Here is a 21871-nt window from a genome sequence, read left to right on the forward strand (position 1 = left end):
TTTTTATACCTAACACTTTCTCCAGAAAAAAAGAGGATATTTTCCCCTCTTTTAACCTAAGCTACACTCCTCAAAAATCTTGATGTTTATATTACCATCTTTCAAATGCGTACATAGCGAAAATTAATAATTTTAGTAGCTAATCTATATTCAATGTTTACTGTGTTTTTTATGCTTTATATATACTTTTTCATTTAAACTTTATGGCAATAATACAAGGCAAAAACTACTGTCATCTCCATTTTACAGGTGAAGAAAGTGAGGCTTCTTTTGAGTAATTTGACTGATATCATAGCTAGTAAGAGGCAAAGCTGGCCCTAAATTCAGTCCTGTTTGCTTCTAAAATATTTTTTTTACTATTATTAATTAAAGTCCATGTTTATCCAGTTTCTTTTACTTTTGCCTGATCTTTTTCATCTGTTGTGGGCCCAGCTAGGATGCATTATTGCATTTAATCACCGTGTCTTAGCTGTGACAGTTTCTCAGACTTCCTTTTTCTCTAAAGCATTTTTTTAACCTCTTATCCTCTACAAGACCATGGCAATTATGATTCATTGTGCACTGCTAACAGTGGCTCTGGTCCTCACAGAAACTATGCAAAGCTATCATAATCCTCATTTTATAAATGAGAAAACCAAGGCTTAGAGAGATGAAAACTAATGGTGCAGGTCACAAAGCTAGTAAGTGGTGGAGTTAGGATCCTAACCCAGGACTGTCTGATCACGAGTGTCATGTTCTTTTCAACACTCTAGTTTAGGTGGCTTATGTAAATGTGCCTTTAGAAAATACAATTGAATCCCAAAATCAGAGTTAGAGAGTTAGAGTGCCATAAAGATCTATATTTGGTCCAACTCTCCTATTACCCTAACTCCTTCTATATATTCCTCATCAAAAGTTCTAAGGACACAGAAGCCATCAGTGTCACTTAGCTCACTATTTCACAAAGCATCCAGTCGAGTTTTGTACAGTTCTGATCGTTGGAACTTTGTGTTCCTCCAAATGTTTTTTGTCCTTTGGTCTTAGTGTGGCTCTTAGAAGCCAAACACAATCATGTAAACTTTCATCTAAGAACTCTGCAGTCAGCCACCATGTCTTCCCCTAGACAATCTTTTCTAGAAAAGCATGGCATAGTGTGAATTTCCCACAACATCCTAATATCAAGATTTAAACCATAGTTCAGTGCGGAATCTTTATTTAGATGCAAGTCTTTATAGCGCATTATAGCTCAGCAATGTGCATGCGCTAGACCATCAGAGCTCAGTAATTGCTCTGTTGACTGTTTCCTTGCTTACTGGTAATCTCTTACCACCGCTATCACCCTCTCCAACTCATCTACATACATCTTTAAATCATCAGGTTCCAAGGACCTACTGCATTAGACCTTGATTACTTCTGACATAAGTTTTTCCTTTTTCCCACTATCAGAAAGCAAGATCAGTCACTTTAAATGAAGTAGCTCTCTCTAGAAAACCCCTTGAGACACAAGTTTGGAAGGTGCGGGCAACTTAAGAGGGATGCTTTCTTTGACAAACAAGAGAGTGAGCCATGGACACGCCCAAGACAGCTCTTTCCTCCCTGACTTCCCCACAGCGCTGAGGCAGACAAGCGCTTCCCCTTGATTCTGCCCAGGACAGTCAGCGTGTGGGGCGGGGCAGGGACTACGCGCCAGGAACAGGGCGGGTTCCAAGCCGCTGGTTTCCCTGAGATGCCACGGTGGGGGCTTGGGGACTGCACGGCGACGCTATAGCGCCACCGGCCGCCGCCACCGCTTGCCCGCCCCTCAGACAGTTGCTCAAAGCAAATCAGAGAGCGAAAGAAACAGGCGAGGGAGTTAGAAGGAGTCCTCAAATCAGAGAGCGAAAGAAACAGGCGAGGGAGTTAGAAGGAGTCCTCAAATCAGAGAGCGAAAGAAACAGGCGAGGGAGTTAGAAGTTCTCTAGGTGTTTCTTGCCGGCCGGTACCTGCGCTTCGTTGTCAATACCATGGACAGCGCCTGCAAACCAACTCAAAGGCGCTTGGATGCCGCTGGCTTCTGGCAGGTCTGGCAGCGCTTTGACGCGGATGGTGAGTAAAAACAACTACCTGTACAGCCTTGCTGAAAGGACTTAAGAGTTTCCACTTCCCCAGACGCCTTTCCTTGCAGGAAAAGTCCTCTTCCAGCGTCGTTAATGCAGTATGCCTAACAGATGTTCGGTATCCTGGAGTTGTGCACCTACATAACTTATGAAAGTTCAGGGTGGAAGGGACTTGATCCCCTCTTTCTAATCTGTGTGTGTGTGTGGTGTACCATATATACAATGACAAATATCATTGTATATATTAGAGGCTTGTTGGCTGATGCTTGATTATCAAAAATCAGCCCTCTCTACATATGCTCATTTTTACTCAATTACTTTGTCATGTAACCCTCAGTCTCTCAAAAGGAGGGTGGATTTTATCAACTTTCAAAAAGACACCACTCCTACTCCCCAAAAAACTATTTGAAAAGAACTACTTAACATTTTCTTTGTCTTCATTAATAAATATTTTTAAAATATCTAATGCTTGTGTTTTAACCCTCAAAACTAGGATTCAATACTTATATCTCTCAAATTTTTCCAAGATTGCAAAAGTCCTGGGTTCTTGTTTATTCAAAAGCTCATGTTTATTTGCAGATTAAAATTCGTGTATAAATAGCTCTCCTTTCCTAAATATATATATATATTTACCCTAGCCCAAAGCATTTACTCTTGAATGTGTATTTGCTATTCAAATCCATGTCTTCTAGAGGTAGATGTTGGCATTTAATTAGAGTAGCCAAGAATAGTATCCCAGGGAATTTTATAAGATTAAAATTAAAAACAAATTTAGATGTTAAATGTTAAATATTAAATGTCACATATTATTCTATGTAAGTGATTTATGCATACCTTCTTGCATTTAGAAAAAGGTTACATAGAAGAGAAGGAGCTTGATGCTTTCTTTCATCACGTGTTGACGAAATTGGGTACTGATGTAAGTATTTGTGCCACTAAGCATTAATTTATGTGTCTCATAGTGATTTACAAAAAGCATCCAAGCCTTATGTTGATTTGGACCTATTAATCCCAACTGACCTCTTTTCCTTACATGCAATATTTCTCCTTCTCCTAGCAACACAGAGGGATTTAGGTAGGTTTTATAAAATGCTCAAATGTAACATTAGATGTGTTGGTCACTGACTTTTAGTGTGACATCTGTCATCCACTTAGAGATTTTTAACGATCGATCCAAGCAACTCTGTTTTGAATGTCTCCTTGGTTATGTCTCTGCTAATGGATTTAAACTCAGAGATAAGGCAGTTCACTTTGTTCAAAAAGGTGGAAAAAATGTTAAGAGCTTTAAAGTTCTGGGTATTTGGTTCATTTGGTACTATTTCAATAGCAAACCACAAACAAAACTTGCATAATCATTTTTCCATTATTCATTTTATTAGACAAGGTAACGGATTTCTTAGGAAATGACAAAGCAGAAAATAACAAACAAACCTAGAGCCCAAATATAAATGTAAATCAATCAATCCAATGTCCATGTCCCTTCTTGATGTAAGTCTGGCCTTGAGAGTTGCAAATTAACTTTTGATAAGCCTTGTACCAAAGCAGATGAAAAATGCACACAAAGATGGGGTTGGGAGAACCTAGTGAAGATTTAATCAGGGGATGCATGGGAAGGAGAGAAGCCCTGGAGAAAGTCGCATTTAAAACAAATCGTGGTGATAGCTTTCCCTCAGATATAATTGTTTACGTGGAAGAACACTAAAGCACATCACACTTTCATGCGGGAGCCCAGTGAGCAGACCAAGCAGCTGGAGGATGATGTTTCCAGCTCACAAGAAGCTGCCACCTGCCTCCAACAGCCACATAGAGCTCTTGGTCTCTCGCTCTCTATATTTGTGTATGTCTCATCTTCTCTCTTTTTATCTTTTTTCTTATATTTCTGCCCATTTCTGTTTCTGCATTTCACGGCTCTCATTTCCCATCATCCCTTGACTTTTTCTTTAACCTCTCTCTCATCTCTCTGATCTCTATTTCCCATATGTCTCTCCATCTGTCTTTGTCTCTCTCCTGTCTCTTTGTTTTTCCTTCTTTCTATTTTCAGTCTGTTTTTCAAGCTTTCTCATTGGCCTTCCCCTCTCTTTTATTTCTCTTTTCCTCTCTATTTCCTATCTCTCTGTTTCCTCTCTCTTTGCTCTTCATTTCTTTTTCAGTTGCTCTCCTCTCCTTTTCTTTTTTCTTCCCTTATCTCTTTCTCTTTTTCTGCTTTGCTTCTATTGACTGCTGGCAATATGAAGGCTCACAGCATTCCAGAACCCCTGAGTGTGATTCCATCTTGTCAAACATGATAGGAGTATTTGAGGAAAACATAAAGATGAAGGCAAAACCATTCCAAGTCTTGGAATAAACTGGACGGTCAAAAAACAAACAAAAAACTAACTTGGACTTGGAATTTCACACCTTTTCAGATAGTTCCTTGCTTTAGTGATTTGAAGAAAAGGAGGAGAAAAGTTGCTGTCAGCACTGAAACTGAAAGAGTCTTATTTTCAGTCTCGGGTGAGAGCTGGCGCTACCCAAACACACAGGTCTGCTGAGAACGCTGCGAGCTGTCTTCTTCTGGGTCTTTGTCTGACTTTAGCGGCATTGCTGCTATTAGTGAGAGAGAAGATGGATGCCATCTCTTGTAGCTTGGCTGATTTTTTTTTAAATTTGTTATTATCATTATTTTTTAATGCCAGGCTGTTTGTTTATTATTTAAAATTTTTTTTAATTCTTTTTGCTTTTTAGGGCTGCATCCACAACATATGGAAGTTCCCAGGCTAGGGGTCGAATTGGAGCTACAGCTGCCAGCCTATGCCACAACCACAGCAACGTAGGATCTGAGCCACATCTGTGACCTACACCACAGCGTGCAGCAATGCCAGATCCCTGATCCACTGAGCAAGGCCAGGGATCAACCTGCATCCTCATGGATCCTGGTCAGATTCCTTTCTGCTGTGCCGCAACGGGAACTCCTGTTTTTAACTTATTTAATATATTTTACTATTATTATTTTTGAAATTTGGCCATGGTGTGAAGCTGCTTGATGTGGAATCTCAGTTCCCAGACCAGGGATTGAACCCAGGCTGCAGCAGTGAAAGTGCTGAATTCTAACCACTAGACCACCAGGGAGCTCCCAGCTTGGCTGTTCTTATCACCCCTTCCTCATATCAGGTCTGTGGCCTCACCTTCCCACACATGGACAGTCATAGCCTTGGAGAAAAGGAAACAACAAATGACTCACCAGTGTCCTGTGGAACTGTGTTTCCTGCAGACTTTCCTGAGGCCAGAGGCAAAGGGGTTGGAAGGTTGCAGAGTCCTTAGGCTCATGGAAGTAAAATTTTGATGTGTTTAAGAATTACCTGTGGAGTTCCCATCATGGCTCCATGGTTAACGAATCCGACTAGGTACCATGAGGATGTGGGTTTGATCCCTGGCCTTGTTCGGTGGATTAAGGATCTGGCGTTGCCATGAGCTGTGGTATATGTCACAGATGCAGCTTGGATCTGGTGTTGCTATGGCTGTGGTGCAGGCCGGCTGCTACAGCTCCTATTAGACCCCTAGCCTGGGAACCTCCATATGCCATGGGTGCAGCCCTAGAAAAAGACAAAAAAAAAAAAAGACATAGTTATTACAATGCTAAGCCCTGGGTCCCACCTCTTAGGTATTTCAGTACATTTGGGGTCTGCCTAGGATCTTGCATTTGAAAAGCACTCTCAGTCACTTTCATCTTCTTTTAACCCACTCTTCCTTCCAGGAACAGTGAGACACAGGACTGTAATATAATCAGGCCAGTCCTGCTGACCAGTGGTTGCAGCCCCAGGCACCTCTCCTCAGCACTAGCACTTGGCTAGGGAGAGAGCTTTCAGAGCCAGGGGATAAGCTGTTTAACCCATTAATCAGAAATGATATCAGCCATTGTTTCCTTTCAAAAAGACTGAGGCATTATCCCAGTAACTATGGTTACAGAGACCTTCCTGGGCACTCTATACCGTTAGGACAACCACGATTAAGGGAACTGTTCCTCATTCTGGACTTCTTTCCTGCTGAGAAATGAGTAGGCCCTAAGGATGTCCTTAGGAAGAAGGCATGTCCCTTTCAGTTCAGGGCCAATCACCGTTTGTGACACCTACCTTTAATCAGTGATCCCCAGTGAGCACAGAACCAGCTGCAGGGAGGCCTCCATGTCCAGGTAGCCCCTCACTCTGGTGTCTAAGCATGGCTAGCAGTTCTTCAGTGGCCTGAATAGCTCTCCTTTCCCCCCTGAGTAGAGAATCAGAGAGACCTCAGAAGGAATTTTAAGATTTCTAGCAGAAATCTTAGCACTGAGCCTGCTTATAATTACGTGATCCTCACAGCCTCTGAACCATTCATGGAAAGACTGGCCCCTCTTGCTGCCATTTCTGTTACTCACCTCCCTCTCACCTCCATCTTTTTCTTTTCACATGCTCAGAAATGGCTTCTGAACTAGGTCCAGATCTAGCTGGTCCGTGGCAGAGCCTCATTTTCTATGGCTATGCACATAATTCTTCATGTTCAGATTGCAGCACATCCTAGGCCTCTCTCAGTATTCAAAGATGATAAGTACACTGCTGGGGCCAGAGTCTCAGAGAAGGTTGGCAGGGTTGGTGCTGATGGGAAATCACAGCAAAGGGAGTCCTAGGTTCTTTGGCTTTAGGTCCAAGGGATAGTCATGAACTTTGTGGTTAGAGGTTTGAGAGGACAGAGCCAAGTTTCTGTGCCAAGCTGGAATTCCAAGGTGAGACCCACCTTCTTGAGTGATTCCATTGAGATTTTCTGAATGACGCATATACCCACCCATATAGCCAAACCAACCACATGATCTATGGTGCCAAGACGAAAGAGGCTAATCTCTCTATACTTAGAGGAGTTTCAGATGCTGAAACCTGGTTGGCAGGGATAGTGTGGAATTATTAGGGAGAATAAATTTAGTATAACTGCCCTAGTTTGGAGTCCAGGAATCCAGCTCTATTTGGGAATACCTGTGCCTCAGCCCCTACATCGAAATTCATTCTCCATTCTTGATTGTATAGATCATCTTTCTTTGTAATGACCCCGAAGTCCACTGACGAAGAACAAGTTAATGTGGAGATAAGGTTATGGGACACCTTTGGTAGTTCAATGATGATTTTTTTCCCTTTAGTTTCCTCTTTAATTATTTTCCCCTTCTAATTATTTTTTCCTTGGTGAGTTCAAGATTAAGAGCATGAATTATGATAAACTGGGGGCCCAGGAGAGCTGGGCTATTCACTGAAAAATAGAAAAACAGAAACAACAACAACAACAACAAAAAACAAAAAAACAAACAAAACCTCTGAGTTCTTGGGAAGAAAGTTTATATGTTCATTACAATACAGTCTTTTGCCACAACAATTCAGAAAAATGTTCAAATTCATTCTATCAATACTCCAGTTTCTAAGCTTCTCTTTACGCATTTTTAGGAGCTCACAAGCTATGTCTTAGGATTCTAATTAGTGGTTATTTGTTTAAGGAATAACCATTACCCCCCCACCACCCTTTCTCTCTATCAGCAACTTAGTGGGATCACTTTCAATGGCTAAGTAACTGTTTTCCAAATTAGAACATAATCATCAACCTTTATATTCTGAATATTTGATATCCTAACTACATTTTTTTGAATTCCAATAGCTTTAATGTGGTTCTCTCTGGCCCACTGTAGGATGCAGTCATGGAAGAAAATGTGTGGAAGATGAAGCAACAATTTATGGCTGCCCATGATGTCTCTAAAGATGGTCGCATACAGATGAAAGAGGTACTTTTTATGACTGTACCTTTCTTGAATGTACTTTTGTGGGCTGTAATTTCCTCTGAAGAATTGTGAAAATCCTACATTTGATTGAAAAATTATAGCCCTCTGCAAGGCATTTGGGTTAGATAACATTTTTGAAGCACTCACCTTTCCTTTTTTTTTTTTTTTATCAGGTTAGCAGCAAAGAGTATATGACTCTTTCATCATTTCATTTAGGTCAATCATTTATACTTATTTTATAACCTGGGGAATTGATATGCTGGAGGCTTTTCAGTTACTTGATCTAATATTTGTCTCTTTGCACAGTGTCCTGTTCACACTCAACCTTAATATAAGGGAAAACTTACTGGAAGTAAATGAGTTTAAACTTCAGCATCAGCTCCCAGTGGAGATTGAAAAGAATATCCCTGAGCATCTTCAAAAACAAAACAGACAGCAGGCGTCTTTACATCATCTCAACCCACACTTATTGAGTACCTGCTAAAACAAGGGACTGTGTTAGGCATACCTTGCATAATCTATCTTTATATTTTATTTTATTTTAATTGTCTTTTTGTCTTTTTAGGACTGCATCCATAGCATATGGAGGTTCCCAGGCTAGGGGTTGAATCAGAGCTGTAGCTGCCTGCCTATGCCACAGCCACACTAACTCAGGATCTGAGCTGTGTCTGCGACCTACACCACAGCTCACGGCAACACTGAATCCTTAGCCCACTGAGCAAAGCCAGGGATCGAACCCATGTCCTCATGTATGCTAGTCGGGTTCGTTAACCCCTGAGCCATGATGGGAACTCCTGAATGATCTATCTTTAACCTGATCATTTTTCCTTCCAGTTACAAAGAAGTTTACAGTTTAGAAAGAATTTCCATGCATATTTTGTTACTTTATCCCCACAGTAGCTATAGAAAGTGGACGTAGAACATGATCTCTATTCTACTCATGAGGAAGCTAAGTTATTTTCCCAGCAACATATAGCCAGTAAGTGGCACTGGTTTAAGTGTAACCCACTTAGAGATATGAGTCTATATAGGTCTATTCTATATGGTTATGAACCCATACATAAAAATGAGCTGCTATGAAACTAAGACATTTACTTCATTGTCAAAATTACCTGCTAGAAATAGCACCTGAAATATGAATAGCTAGTCTCTTTATACTGTCATAGTTGGACAGTAAATATTATTATTTTTCATTTTATTTAATTTTTTATTTTTAATCATTATTTTTGGCCACACACATGGCATGTGGGAGCTCCTGGGCCAGGGATCAAACCCAAGCCACAGCTGAGACCTATGCCACAGCTGTGGCAATGCTGGATCCTTAACTTACAATGGGAACTCCTGGACAGTCAATATTAGTGATGAAGAGAGTAATTTTTTTCCAGAAAGTTATGATAATAAGGCAAGATAATGTCTTTTAAAAAAAGACATTTTTGCCAGGAGGCTTGACTTTTCATAAAGCTAATAAGCTGAACTTTAGGTTTATGAGTGTAGCTGTTTCCAAACTTTTCACTAAAGGCAAAGATCATTTATGTAACCAACAACTGCATCATAGTCGACATAAAAGTGTCAGTATATTCATTAGTGGAAAAGTAAGCACAAGAATCAAATTATTCATAATTACATGTTCACTGCAGCATTCTACAACCCATAGAATGGGGATAGCATATAGTGCCCTCAATAAATATTTATTGACTTAGTAATAAATGAATGAAACAAGGCAAGTAAAAAATGAAAAACTATGTTATTATCTTACCAATTGCTGGTAGACCTTCCTGAAGCAACTGGGAACTTGGCAACAACTTCAATGTCTGAGCCAACCAATTTGTCATGGAGTCCTGCCAATAAGGGCCATTGAGGTAGTTTGTAGAGAAGCTGTTACTACAGGACTACTTTTGTCCTAAGGCTCCTTAACAACTCATGAGTCTATGAATTTAGAGTGGCAAGTTTTCTCCTCCTGTCTCCTGCTATACTACTGACCATTTCGTGTACTCCAATTACAGGTAGTTGTGATATAAAAGTCTGCCTGGACACATTTTAGATATTTTAACACAAAGTAAGACGGGGAAAGAAGGAGTCACAACTGAGAACCAAACTGAGGCTTCAGGATGATCTGTATATTCCATTTGCCCAGGGCTCCTCTATGCAACTCCAGTTAAATTGAAGACAGAGTGGGTTCTATAAACCTAAGACCAGTGAATTTCATTTGAATTTGGTATCTTAGAGAAAAGACACTTAGTCCTGAAGAACAATTCTCAGTTCCAGTTGACCTTGTCTGGCTGGGTAGGAAAAGCATAAAGTCAATATGGTGAAATGTGAAACCTTGGGCAAGTGACTTCATCGCTTTGAGCTGAAGTTCATCATCATTATCCATATAGTAGTACCATTTACTAAATTTTTAATATGTACCAGGGACTTTGCTAAACACTATATAAATAGTTCCTCATTTTACTTTTAGTCTTCACACAAACACAGGGTATAAATATTATTAACCTCATTTTACAAATGAGGAAACTAAAGCACAGAAGCATAAATAAAATTGTCCAAGATCAAATAAGGTGAACAATAGAGAAGGAATTTGGATCCACTCTAAAGCCTATCACATCCTGCATTGTGCTGCCTCCCATTAATAAAAGGGGGATATTTATACTTACCTAAAGGGTTGGTGTGAGACTTTAATGAGATGATAAATGAAAAGCATGTTGGCAGTGCCTGCCATGTTGTGGGTACTCAATATATGACATCTATTATTCACATATCCAACTGGAGGATATGAATTGGATTGTGGGCAAATCATCCCTATAACCTTCCTAAAGCATTTGCTTTGGACTCACTCTGTGGAATTGCACAAGATGCTGAGAGAACTAAGTTTAGAGAAGAAATGGCCATTGTTTATGAGGCGCAACTCAGGAAGAAGACAGTACTCACTGAAATACCCTAGGTTTGGCAAAGAACCCAGCCAAACATACCTATGTGCTGAAATAAGTATTATAATCACGTAGGGGAAGAAAATGTTCCCTTTATTCCTGGGAGCAAGGGAAGTTAATAAAGCTGGCACCCATATAGAAAGCTGGCTGGGGGAGTTCCCATTTTGGTGCAGGGGAAACGAATCTGACTAGTATCCTTGAAGATTTGGGTTCCATCCCTGGGCTTTCTCAGTGGGTTGAGGATCTGGCATTGCCATGAGCAATGGTGTAGGCTGCAGAAGCAATTCGGATCCCATGGTGCTGTGGCTGTGGAGTAGGCCAGCAGTTGTAGCTCTGATTTGATCCCTAGCCTGGGAACTTCTATATGCTGCAGATGCATCCCTATAAAAGCAAAAAAAAAAAAAATCTAGCTAAATTTATCACAAGTGAACCTACTTTTAAAGTATCATATGAATGCTAAAAATATGAAAGAATGTAAACCATAGCCAACACTCAAGAATCAAGCCAGACAGCAATCATTCCTTTTTTTGCATATGGCATTGAAATGATCTGTATATACAGCATCTCACCAGCACAGTATAGTGGTTAAACATGGGGGTACAGTTGAGGTTCTGACTCCACTACTTACTAACCACATAACTCTGGCAAATTCCTTATCTCTGTATAACCCAGTTTCCTTAGCACATGTAAGAATTTAGAACAATTCATGGCACATATAAAAATTATTTGGTATTTTTATTTTCTACTATAATTATAGAGTTGATATAATATTGGATCTTCTTAAAATAGTGTCTGGGACATTTTAAGCACTAACGCATTATTAAACAATAATTATAGTTATTATTATCATTTTGGATTGTAAGCTCATGGAAGGCAGATACTCATAGTGTTTCATAAAAAGTAAGGGTGCAATCAATGAATCCAAAAGGAATCCAGTGAATCCAAAATGGCAATCAAGGGCATAGAACTGTAGGTTGGGCTCTCCATCCTGAGAGATCCAAGCCCTTCTGCTCTCTGATATGTTCCACTGTGCTTTTACCCAGGGAACAATGGCCGGTGTCACTGATTGCTCTGTCCCCCATTTTCTTTAGCTTGCCTGCCTGTTCTTGTCTGAGGATGAAAACTTCCTTCTGCTCTTTCGCCAGGAAACCCCTTTGGACAGCAGTGTGGAGTTTATGCAGGTGAGTGTTTGGTCTCAACTTTATGGAAGATGAGGCCAGGATTCCAGCCCCTACTGTGGCTTCTGCCACTCTTGCCCAGGCCCCAGGGGAGAGCTGCCTACAGAGGACAAGACAAGCAAAGCAACTCTTGGTGTGGAGCTTGGACTTTAGCCCCAAGCCCCAGGGTGCTTTCTCAGTGGGCTGACCTAGGCTGCCCCTGACTTGATAAACTCCTTAGCCTGGGGTAGAGGAAGGCTTAGATGAGGCACCTGGGAGGTATGCCGAGGAATGTAATGGGAAGGTGGGGACCGTGGAGTTTGGAGGGCATGTGCTACATCTAGAGTAAGTGAGACGGTCAATGGTAGAGCAGCAGATGGTATTTATCTTAAAATTTATTATATTGATTGGGTTAGTAGATGCAAACTATTGCATTTAGTGGATATGCAATGAGATCCTGCTGTGTAGTACAGGGAACTATATCTAGTCACTTGTGAGGAACATGATGGAGGATAATGTGAGAAAAAGTTTATATATATTTATGTATGTATGAATGGGTCACTTGACTGCAACAGAAATTGACAGAACATTGTAAATCATCTATAATAGAAAAAATCTTAAAAAATTGTCTTGAAGTATAGTTGATTTACAATAGTGTATTTCTACAGCCAAGTGATTTGTGTATATATATATATATATATATACACACACACACACACACACAATCTTTTTCCATTATGGTTTATCACAGTATATTGAATACAGTTCCCTATGCCATACAGTAGGACTTTGTTGTTTATCCATTGTATATATAGTAGTTTGCACCTGCTAATCCCAAACTCCCAATCTACCCCTCCCCCACCAAACCTCCCCCACAGCAACCACAAGTCTGCTCTCTATGTCTGTGAGTCTGTTTTGTTTCATCTTATCTTTATTTTTTAAACTTTTTCCACTTTTCCTCCTTCCCTTCTAGTTTGTCAATCTCTCCTGTAAAGAAGAGTTTTCCCTTTCTCCACTCATTATAAAATATTTTGGATTCTTGAATTTTTTAAAAATTACATTTGCTATAGCCTATTACTATACTATATATTTTAAGAAATTCTATCTTGATGTCTTCATATCCCCTGTACTACAGGACCTTAAAACACTTTAATCTGGGGGAGGTAGCAGGAGGGATAAATTATGAGTTTTGGATTAACATATACACACTACTATATAAAAATTAGATAACCAACAAGGACATACTGTAGCACAAGGAGCTTTGCTCAATGTTCTATAATAACCTATATAGAAAAAGAACCTGAAAAAGAATGAATATATGTGCATATATAACTGAATCACTTTGCTCTACACCTGAAGTTAACGTGACATTGTAAATCAACCATACTCCAATAAAATTTAACAAAAAACAAAAAGTCTTAATCCTAACATGTGTCTATTAGCTTACATGCCATTATTGTCCAGAATATTAGTTCTATCCTGTTTTCTTTAATCCCACAAATTTTATGCTAACAAGATTTGTTTCCCTTTGCCACATGTTTCCTATTGTCTTTGTACATCATTCCCTTTTTAATCTTAGGTATCTCGTCTTTGTGTGTCTTCTTCCTTGACTGTATCCTTTACCAAGAGTCAGTAAACTCTGCTTTTGTTTGCCCGGAAACCTCTTTATTTTGCTTTTATTCTTTAAAGATGGGCACACGCAGTATTCACATTAAGATCTTTGGCCCTCCAATAGCTCAACTGTAGTAAAATTACAAAATAATTTAGATGGAAAATGTTTGGAGACCAGCATAAAAAAAACATGAAAAATGTTCTTTGTTACTTGAAATTCCCATCCTTCTGGTATATGCACTCCATTCAAGTTAAAATTTAAATCACACTGAATAGCTGATTTTCTAAGGCTGGCTGAATTCAGGCAGAAATGTTGGTGACAGGAACTGAAAGGGATGAAGTTTCTAAATGCGTCTCACTAAATATCAGTGTCCCTGCTGGATATTCAGACAGGAAACTGATTGCGGTCTAGAATGAAGGTCCTTGTGCTTGGTGACTCAGGTAACCCATTCTGTATCTATGGAGAATTTGTCAATTAAAAAAACAAAGACCTAGTGATCCTTTTCCATTTTATAGAGCACTTAGGGAACTTTTGCCAACTGGTGAGGCTGGAACATGGAATAATCAGAGGTGGTCAAAAATCACACCACTTACTAAAGAAAGTGGTTAGGTGTTTCTTTAAAAATGCTTAGCTGTTCTGCCTCCCAGTTTAGCAATTGTATCTTCAGTTGGATAACCGCTGTTCTCAAACCAATGAAAGGGTTGGCTTGTCAATGGGAATTATCAGAGATATTTTTTTTCCCTTTACTGGGAGCCAAAGCCACGCAGGCAAGATTGCTTGGTTGGGGGTGGGGGGGGGAGGGTTCTCTGCTGGACAATTTATTTGGAGGAGTTCATCTTTTTCTTAAGGTTACTGCTATCTGGGGTTTTAGTCTTACGCAGGTGCCTCAGTTTGACTTCCCACCTTGGGTGATCCCTGCATTTGTCCCCTACCTTGTGAATGGTGTGCTGATAAAGCTGCAGGCTAGGTTATCAGAGACCAGTAGATGTCCCTGGAACAGCCTGGCTTCTATCATACATTTTGTGCTTTTCTACCACATTGGACCTCTTAGAGGTCCCTTCACTGTCCTGCCAGTCGAGCTATATATTTAAAGAGTTGTTTTGGGAGTATTCTGCATTCTTAGGAATTTAAGACAAATAAGATTTCTCGGTTTTCCATATTGCCCCCATTTCAAGGCCATCCTTTTACCTTTCCATTTCGAACTTTCCAAGAGCTCCCTCTCAGAAAGTGCACTGCAACCCTCCTAAGTGGCTCTAAGTGAATGTGGTGAGTCATTTCTAGCGAGTTCTGCCCAAATAATAGCTGTCACCAAAAAAAGCCTACAATTCCCCATGCAGTCTTATTTGCACTCAGTTAAGTACTGTTATCAGATGCTGAACCACAGTAGACAGCAGCGTAAGTCGACCCTTAATTATTTGAGGATACGTGGATTAATGGATTTTGTGTATTTCAGATCTGGCGCAAATATGATGCTGACAGCAGTGGCTTTATATCAGCTGCTGAACTTTGTGTAAGTGTGGCTGGAACTGTCCCTGGGTGAAGGGTGGGTTTGTTTAGCAGTGGGAACTTGATGTATTATGAATTTGATTTCTGTGTTTCTGAAAAACGTGAATATGAATTTGTTACTTAAAAAAAAAAAACTTACTGTGTTTAGAAGGTTTAGAAACTGCAGGTGACATTGCTCTTTCTGAGAAAGAGACATAATTGAGGATTTATGACACTTTTTCATGCCTTGAGCTATTCTCTAAGTTCCATTTAAACAGTGCACCCTTTAAACAGTGACAGCCCTCCATTCTTGGATTTATGGCTTGCTAAAGGCATTTTATCTCCTCCTTGAAACAAATGAACCACAATCTTTAAAATACAGCCTTTTGAGATGTTTAGGTTTATTTTTAGATTAATCTTTTCACTAGGTAAAATGTGGCTCTTCTCTTGATATCACAGAACTTTCTCCGAGACCTTTTCCTCCACCACAAAAAGGCCATTTCGGAGGCTAAGCTGGAAGAATATACTGGCACCATGGTAAGTACCTGAGCAGTGTGAGCTCTGTGAGGGCAACCTGCCTGCTGCCTCCCCAAGACCCGGAAACAGTGTCTGGCACAGAGTAAGTGCTCCCTCGGTGTTCGTAGACTAGATAAATGCAGGAGAAAACCTGCAACCCTGGAAAACACAGGCTAAAACTGAATTGCTCCAGCCCTTCTCTTGGGATGTGACTACATGTATTTGAGAGAAAAGGCTGTTCACTTATCCTTGGGGAGACATGGAAAGTCTGGTCAGCGTTGGGTTCCTGAGCACCAGGCCAACAACCTCAAGGCTAATCCAAGTCACATAGAAACAAGGAAACGTGAACCTAGACAGTTAGGACCAAACATAAGGGAGCCACTTTCTGCCGCAATTCTACTCATTTAGGGCAGTGATTTAGAGCAAGTAAGAGTGAGACAGATGGGAGATGTGTGGCCCATTTCTGCCACTTACTAGCCTTGAGAAACTGTCAAGCCCCTCACCTTGATTTGCTTCATCTGAAAATGGGGATTAATAGGATCTAATTACCGTGAGGGCAAGGGACTTTTCAGAAGTGCTTTGCAGAGTATCCAGGAAACCATGACTGTTCAGCACCTGTTAGCTCGTCCTACAGTGGTTGTTGTGCGCCTTGTTGTCATTATTTCACTTGCCCCTCATGCAATCTGCATCCTAAATGATCCTGAGATTATTTCAGCATCAAATCTCCCTGGAAAATGAAGTGGAGAGATTGGCTTTGGTGGACTCATCTGTTTACTCTGTTTTGGTTCCTAACTTGATACTTTTCTCCCAGTTGCTAAGCAACCATTTGTATTGAATTGGTTCTGGCTTCTCTACCTTTTTGTCTCCCTGGAACCCCTTCCCTGTCCCCAGACATGTGCTTCGTTCTAATCAAACACTAGGTTTCTTAATTAATATGTGAGGAAATTACTGGGAAAGGCTTAATTACTTTTGGAATTGCTACACTTATTATAGAAAGAGTTCTTTTTTTTTTGGCCACCCTATGGCATATATAGCTCCCAGGTCAGGGATCAGATCTGAGCTGTAGCCATGAACTAAGCCACAGCTGCAGCAATGTCAGATCCTTAACCCACTGTGCTGGGCCGGGGATCAAACCCGTGTTCCAGTGCTCCCAAGACGCTGCTGGTCCCATTGTACCACAGTGGAAACTCCTATAGAAAGAGTTCTTGAGCAGACCCATCTTACTGAACCTTCCATGAAGAGTTAGGGATATGTATCACTGAAAAGAGTTTGTGGGCCTTTAATGGATACTTCCAAATAGCAATTAAATCACTCCATTATTTTGAACAACTCCTCTATAGTAATGGCACTATTCATGCTATTTTACATATCTGATGGTTGAGACTTTGAGAGGGCGAGTGACTAAGATACCACCAAGGTGAATTCCTAAACTCATTTAAAAATCCGGTTAACTTGAGTTCCTGCTGTGGTGCAGCAGAAACGAATCCGACTAGGAACCATGAGGTTTTGGGTTCAATACCTGGCCTCACTCAGTGGGTTAAGGATCTGGTGTTGCTGTGAGCTGTGGTGTAGGTCGCAGACATGGCTCGGATCTGGCATTGCTGTGGCTTTGGCATAGGCTGGCAGCAACAGCTCAGATTAGACCCCTAGCCTGGGAACCTCCATAATGCCATGGGTGCAGCCCTAAAAAGACAAAAGACAAAAAAAATCTGATTAACTGGGAAATGTTAAATTGTCTCTCCTAAGGCACAAGTTGAATTGGATGTTGATGGTTTTCAACCCTCGACCGTCCTGGCTTGCACTCTGCACTCTGAATGTTGCCCCCAGCAAAGGGTGTCTGCCCTGGGAAGGGAAAATATGCTCTTGACCTTGGTAACTTGGAAATAGCCTGGATGGGAGCAAAGTTGATGCCAGGGAAAGAATCAAACCCCAGCCCAGGATCTCAATTGAGGAAATAACTTGGCCTCCTCCTATGTCGATCTGTTTCAAGAACATGCAAAATGCTGTTTGAAATCCTGAGTAAATATGGACTTAGCACTAAAGAGTGAAATGGGAAATGCCCCAGAGGCAGGGAGCAGTTTCCCAGCTACCAGGAGATCTCTAGTTTCCTTTGGACCTAAATTCCAGTGAAACCCTCTAACAGGATGAATCATCTGAAAACGGAAATTAGACTGAAACGGCCTGGGGGAGAGAATAACAAGGAGATTATTATTCTTCCAATTGAGCATTTTTTTCCCACACTGACTTAGTACAATGTTAGCCCTAGCTCTTGTTATCTCAATTTTATCATAAAACAGGCACTACACAGTGGAACACTGGCATTTATAATCTCCAGCAGATTTCCAGCGTTTCTTTGAATGCCTTTGACTCTGAGGGGCTTCCGACCATCTCCAACTACCACCACCTCCAACATTAAGCCACTACCTTCTGACTTCTTAACTAGGCTATTTTTTCCTTCCTTTTCTTCACCTGGTTCTTGTTCATCCTTTAAGATTTAGTTAGATATAATTTTGCCTGAGAAAATCTTCCATAAGCTTCTTCCTTGGTGGCTCCAAGTACCTCTCCTCTGTGCCCCTAGAGTATTTTGTGGATTTCTCCATCTTAACTTAATTAATTCCACAAATATTCATTAAAACCTGCTATGCCTGAGGCACTATTCTAGTCACCAAGGATTCAGCAGGGAGTGAAACAAAGGAGAGAATGACAATAACAAGAAACATAATAAATAATAAATTATATTGCATGATAGAGGGTAATGAGTGTTACAGGAAAAAAACGAAATAGTGGAACAGGTGGAGCCAGCAGGGCAGCCAGGATGGGATACTGGGGAGAAGGTGTTATTTTCAATAAGGTGGTAAGGGGAGTTCCCATTGTATCTTAGAGTAAACGAATCTGACTAGTATCCATGAGGATGCAGGTTTGATCCCTGGCCTCACTCAGTGGGTTAAGGCGCCAGCGTTGCTGTGAGTTGTGGTGTAGGTTGCAGATGTGGCTTGGATCTGGCGTTGCTGTGGCTGTGCCATAGGCCAGCAGCTACTGTTCCAATTCAACTCCTAGCCTGGGAACCTCTGTATGCCTCATGTGCAGCTCTAAAAAGACAAAAAAAAAAAAAAAAAGAAGATGTGACTTAAGGAAGGCCCAGAGGTGCAGTGAGCAGAAACCCAGGGTCAAGGGTGGGCCTGGAATTTCTAAGAACAGGAAGAGACCAGTGTGGCTGAAGCAGAGTATACAAGAATGAGACAGAGACCAGACCATGTCCAGCTTTTAGGGCCACTCTGAGATCTTGGGGTTTTAGTGGGGGTGAGAGGAGAACCACTGGAGGGTTCGAAGCAGAAGATGCCATGATCTGGCTGCTATATTGAAAGGAGCCTGAGATGTGTGAGGTGGAAATCAGGAAGTCCTGTTAAGAGACCTTGTTCCATCCAGGTGAGAGACGGTGATGGCTTGGACCAGGGTGGGGTAGCAGAAGAAATGGGAACTAAATATATTTTGAAGATGGAACCAGTAGGATTTCCTGATGAATCAGCTGGGAGTCAAGGAGGACACTGACACTACCTGTTTATGGATCTTATACTTCACTAGCCTGGGGCTTCTCAAGGGCAAGATGGCATCTTTGTGTTCCCAGACCTCTTGGCACACTGTGGGTTACTTAAGACAAATCGTATGAACTGAATTTTCAGTTATCACCTAATGGACAGCTGTGAATAAACCCTGACAACATAAGTAGACTTTGCCCTTGGGACCCTCCTGCCTCCCTTATCTTTGTTCTTTTTGACCCTCCACCCCAACTGTGGCTCTTGCTTCTGCTTGGGGTATCTCACAGATTATACATTGCACATGGCAACATTTTGCACAGACCCAATGTTCCTCAAACAGTGCTTCATGTTCTGAATTTCTCTTTTTTTTCTTTCCTTCTGAAAAACCAGACCCTCCAGGGTAGAGCCAGAAGGGTGGTGGAGGTGTTGAGCTCCATCCTTTTTGGCTCTCACTTGGGTCCTTCATCACAGAGAGTCATTCAGAGGGACCATAACCACGCAGTGGGTATGAGCTGAGTCCAGGGACCAGAGACAGTGAGACAGGTGCCCCAAGCGGATGGTGAGAGGTTGGAGGAGCCAGAAAAAACAAAGCCTGGAGGGAGGGCAAGAGCTGGAGGCAGCTAAGGAGACAGAGAAAGTCCAGGAAGGACAATCAGAGCAGGACAAGCCTAGGACCTGTCCCTGTGGATTCGGAAGTCATGTCACCTGTGCTCCTTTTCTCGAATCGAAGATGGTTTTTCTGGGCTGAGGGGCAGGCTCTCAAAGGCTGACACAGAATACCTCCTCCCTCACCAAATCACCCACTCTCTTAATGCTTTTCTCTCAGAAATTTTCTCACATTAATTTTTTTAAATTTTAAATGATTTTTATTTTTTCTATTATAGCTGGTTTACAGTGTTTTATCAATTTTCTACTGTACAGCAAAGTGACCCAGTCACACATACATATATACATCCTTTTTCTCACATTATCATGCTCCATCATAAGTGACTAGATATAGTTCCCAGTATTATACAGCAGGAACTCATTGTTATCCACTACAAATGCCATAGTTTACATCTATTAACCCCAAACTCGTAGTCCATCCCACACCCTCCCCATCTCCCTTGTCTATCACAAGCCTGTTCTCCAAGTCCATGAGTTTCTTTTCTGTGGAAAGGTTCATTTGTGCCATATATTAGATATCATATGGTATTTGTCTTTCTCTTTCTGACTTACTTCACTTAGTATGAGAGTCTCTAGTTCCATCCATGTTGATGCAAATGGTATTATTTTGTTCTTTTTTATGGCTGAGTAGTATTCCATTGTGTATAGATGGCACATCTTCTTAATGCATTCATCTGTCAGTGTACACTTAGGTTGTTTCCATGTCTTGGCTATTGCGAATAGTGCTGCAATGAACATGTGGGTGCATGTGTCTTTGTCAGAGAAAGTTTTGTCTGGATACATGCCTAAGAGTAGGATTGCTGGGTCATATGGTAGTTCTATATTTAGTTTTCTAAGGTACCTCCATATTGTTTTCCATAGTGGTTGTACCAATTTACATTCCCACCAACAGTGTAGGAGGGTTCCCTTTTCTCCATACCCTCTCCAGCATTTGTTATTTGTCTCACATTTAATTTTTAATGAATTAAATTTTAATCAGTTTTCTCACATTAGAATATGATCTGGTAAACTAGCTCACACAAAGATATGGGTTCATTCATTCATCAAATATTGGGGGAGAACCTGGCAGGGAAGATATAGTCTCTGAACTTTATGGAGGCTTCCAACTAGGAGAAAAATTGAAAAAGGAGGGAGAAGGAGCAAAAATTCACTCTGGTGTTTCCCTTTCATCCCCACTGTGCAGATCACTATCAGACAGTACTGACCAGTAGGTGGAAGTTCTGTTCAATTTTCCCTTTAGTCCTTAAATGCAGCAAATTTCACTTTTGAGATCCAATTAAACTATTTTTGAAGTCTTTCTTATTTCTTCAAAAATAAGACAGATTACACTGTAGAGCTTCAGCAAAGGCAGGACAAGAAAAGGTAGGTGAGTGAAGTTAAATTTTTTAAAGATGTCTTCTTAACTGAGTACTGCAATACTTTATTTTCATTGCAACATAGCCAGTGTTTTTTTCTAGTATTAAATATTTTAATCAGAATAATTGAGTATTTATTTTGTACTGAGTCCGGTGCAAAGCATTTTTCAAACATCTCATTTGATTCTCACAAGAGTCTTATGAAATAAGTATTTTTCAACCCTCATTTTACAAATGAAAAAAACCGAGGATTATAGACTTTAATCAGATATGAAAAGGATGGAGTGGAAATTCGTATCCAAATCAAAGCCTGTATTCTCAAATATAGCATTCATGTCTGAAAGTCTAAATGTCAAATTATTAAAAAGAAAACTTTCAAAAGAGAGAAGGTAAAGCTCAATGAGAGATCAAGCAGAGATATAAATCCCCCTGAAGAAAGAGCAAGGTGAGAACAAAGGCACGTTATATTAGGATTCTTTTAATATTTTTAAAGATAACATAATATAGGGGCTCTGACAGCCACAGCAGAATTCACTACCCAGAAAAATTGATTTTTCTCCCATGAAGTCCCTAAATAATCCTAAGAACTGACTTCTTATTAAACACCAAATAGGAAACAAATTAATGACAGACAACAGGAAACGAGGAGGAATTCCACAAAATTTCTCTGGAGAAGAGAGGAACACTCATTGATTGATTAAGTTGGGGAAGAAAGAAAGGGAAGAAGAGTGAACTGTGGTAGCACAAAGCCTCAGGGGTCACCTCAGTCAAACAA

General features: G+C 40.7%; 1 protein-coding gene across 2 annotated transcripts in view; it reads left to right on the forward strand.

The window, feature by feature from the left end:
* The first annotated feature begins 1634 nt into the window (after window positions 1-1634).
* Window positions 1635-21871, forward strand: part of SCGN (secretagogin, EF-hand calcium binding protein) — a 41875-nt gene continuing 21638 nt past the window's right edge. Inside the window, exons 1-6 of one of the 2 annotated variants that reach the window (XM_047797235.1) lie at window positions 1635-2064; window positions 2924-2994; window positions 7753-7845; window positions 11861-11950; window positions 14992-15048; window positions 15483-15560. In XM_047797235.1, coding sequence (XP_047653191.1) covers window positions 1983-2064; window positions 2924-2994; window positions 7753-7845; window positions 11861-11950; window positions 14992-15048; window positions 15483-15560 — 471 coding nt within the window. In that variant the 5' untranslated portion in view covers window positions 1635-1982. The remainder of the gene's footprint in view (window positions 2065-2923; window positions 2995-7752; window positions 7846-11860; window positions 11951-14991; window positions 15049-15482; window positions 15561-21871) is intronic. The other variant, XM_047797236.1, reaches the window with a different exon arrangement.

This window comes from Phacochoerus africanus, chromosome 9 (genome assembly GCF_016906955.1).
Source record: "Phacochoerus africanus isolate WHEZ1 chromosome 9, ROS_Pafr_v1, whole genome shotgun sequence".
Lineage (NCBI taxonomy): Eukaryota > Metazoa > Chordata > Mammalia > Artiodactyla > Suidae > Phacochoerus > Phacochoerus africanus.